Raw genomic sequence first — 2,905 nt, 5'->3', positions numbered from 1 at the left:
TAAAAGTTACGTCATTTTAAATGGTTTAACAGTAGTTTTGGGTAGAGAAAGAAGCTTCTTTGCTTGCCAAGTGTGTACAGTTGATAGAAATACTTGAGCTTACACAAACAAAATCTGGTTCTCAGATTCACCAATCCTTATTCATTATTAGAAGCCACAACATTATGAAAAGTTATTGATAGTCACATTTGAAATATAAACATTTTATCATTTAACAGATATGGTATATCATCACATAGAAAAAAGTTGACTAATGAAGATGTTGACATATAAGCAGTATTTCTGAAGATCTTATGTGTGTACAGTGACTAGATAACTGGAAGTCAACTGCCAGACTTGTCATCACATGGCAGCACCTGTCCTTCAGTAATCAAAGTACATATTTTAAACCAAATACATTATTATGTAGTACGGAGCACTTTTGTTCATACTCTTACATCCAACTACATTATACATGATAGACACCTTGGTTCAACTACCCTCATAACATCTTAAGTAATAAATATCTCTAATTTAAATCACATTGTACAATCAGGGGTATAAGAAGGGGTGCACCACCCCTTCAATATTCTCTCTGTTCGTAAATTAGAGGCCTGTATCTATAGTAAACATTTACAGGCCTGTACCACTCAGAATACAAAATATCACAGGCCAGCAACATCCCAGCATAAAATTTTAGCATTTTATTCCCCTGCATGCAATGCTATATATAAATACATGATAGCATCCAAATTTGATTAAAAATCAGTATCACCTAATGCATATGATTTGATGTTCCAAGTGTAATATTTCAGATACTTGCACCATAAATCTAATGGTGTACAGAATGTGAACATTAACAATACTTTATGATTATTCACAAACTAGTCTAGTGATTAAGCTTAAGTCACAAGTAGTAATGTCACGATGTTGGTCTTGCCGGGGTACCCTGAACCTTGTCACTGCCCACTGAAGGAGAAGTCCACATCTGACCAAACAGCCTCTAAATCACTTTCCTCCACTTCACCCTGATGGAAATAAAGCCTCCCAATTATTCATCTAAGAATAAAAAGCCTCTCTTTCATTTGTGATTTGATATCATTAGAAAAAAAAAAAAAAAAAAAAAAAAAAAAAAAAAAAAAAAAAATATATATATATATATATATATATATATATATAAATAGAAATATATATAAAATCTTAATGAGAAAATAGGTGTTTACGATCATGGAATATACTTGCAAAAGTAACACACTATCAAATTTCTGACCTCGGAGTCTGCTATGTCTTCAACTTCCATGTCATATGGTGGAGCTTCCACTGTGTCTGGAGCTGCTTCCATTTTCTGCATTCCTTCCAGTGCACGAGTGTTACCTGGTTCATGACTATTGAAAAACAGCCACTTGAAACATCTATACATAATTTTACAAATCCACAATTTGAAATTAAGACTTTAAATAATAAATTCCAAAATCTCTCTCAGTAAGCCTTTTTTCAATATTTTCTAACTTGGGTAGTCATGCATGATATAAAGATAATGTTTCCAATGCAAAATTACTAACTTCAAGGCAATTCCAAAATGATGTGCTGCTTTCTCTTCATCCCGTACATGAGAAAAAAATCTGCTAACATCTGGTGAAGTCTACAGGTTGATTGTACTGCAACCTGCTTTCGTAGTAACTCTATTGCTGCATCATACCGCATGTCCTGAAACATCACAAGGTTTTGTAAATATGAAGAAATAAAAATATACACAGACACCATTAAGCAAATACGCACTCACTGTATCAACCAATATTACAAACAATATGTTTATATAAGAGATTGGCTCTTATTGGCTTTGATTTGGTGCCAGGTACATGTACTGTTAACCTCTATGATTGATGACATGACCATGATGTCATGAAAATATTTGGCTTGAGTGGTGTGTGACATACTGTCATGGGAAAATTTGGATGTGGGCATGGAGGATTATTAGACTCATTTGCAGTATAGGAAGGGGCTTTGCCTTATTTCTATTTATAATAAGTGTGGAATGTACTGTCCGTAAGCCATGACTGGAAGAGGACACCATTCCATGCTCAGGATCTTATTCCTGGCTGCCGTAACCAGTGACATAAGTTGTATTTCAGAAAATTGAAAATTACAGAAAAAATTTAAAAAGAAGACAAAAAACAGTGTTACTTATTTTTATTATTATTGCACTGAGTTACGGACTACCCCGAGCAATAATATGGATTTCTTTTGTACAAAGAAATCAGTTTATTACTATATGAATAAAGCTAAGTAAATGAAAAATAATAGCAGCGGAAAATGGCAAAAAACTAAAAACTCTTGTGCAGGAAAAGATGAAATAACATTGCAATGGGGAGGCACAAATCACACACTCAGCAGAGTGTCCACTCAAGTAAGGGCCCAATGCCCTTATTTTTGGGCCACAGGATGGCGGTAAGTATCCAGATCCAATGGGTTAATGACAGGTAAAATTTTCAGTAAACTCAAGCAAGAATGGCATACATTTGTCTCCATGCCTGGGCGACTGACCCGCTCATAGTAAGACACTAGGCAAAGATGGTATCAACCCAGTGTTGAGTCTGTTTGTCATACCAATAATAGCATATCACTCATTGCCAATAGGTTAACCTAATGGCTGCACAACTACATGCCATGTCCACTGCAACTTTAGTCTATTAACTGTTTCCACACAGAAGGCTCCACAGGTGTTTAGTCAAGAGAGTCACTTATTAGTCCTACAGTCTCACTTGTTTGCCCTTTTCCTAATTTTTGGAAAGATTCTTTTGTATTTATTTTTTATCTTCATTGCTATTAGTATCTTAATAACAGTATAATAATCATAATGTCAATAATAACAACTGTATCAATATTAATAGCTTTAGAAAAAAAATGTTCCTGCTTATTAAAGGAA

The 2,905-nt window shown here is 34.3% G+C and overlaps 1 protein-coding gene across 1 annotated transcript in view; it reads right to left on the bottom strand.

The window, feature by feature from the left end:
- Nucleotides 1–187: 187 nt before the first annotated feature.
- Nucleotides 188–2,905, bottom strand: part of LOC119569127 (anaphase-promoting complex subunit 7-like) — a gene marked incomplete at its 5' end in the record, with an annotated part of 6,926 nt that continues 4,208 nt past the window's right edge. Inside the window, 3 exon segments of the mRNA XM_037917428.1 lie at nt 188–1,007; nt 1,250–1,364; nt 1,542–1,686. Of these exon segments, the coding sequence (XP_037773356.1) occupies nt 1,543–1,686 (144 nt within the window).

Source organism: Penaeus monodon, unplaced genomic scaffold (assembly GCF_015228065.2).
Source record: "Penaeus monodon isolate SGIC_2016 unplaced genomic scaffold, NSTDA_Pmon_1 PmonScaffold_12701, whole genome shotgun sequence".
NCBI lineage: Eukaryota > Metazoa > Arthropoda > Malacostraca > Decapoda > Penaeidae > Penaeus > Penaeus monodon.
This window is presented reverse-complemented; position numbering and strand designations above follow the sequence as displayed.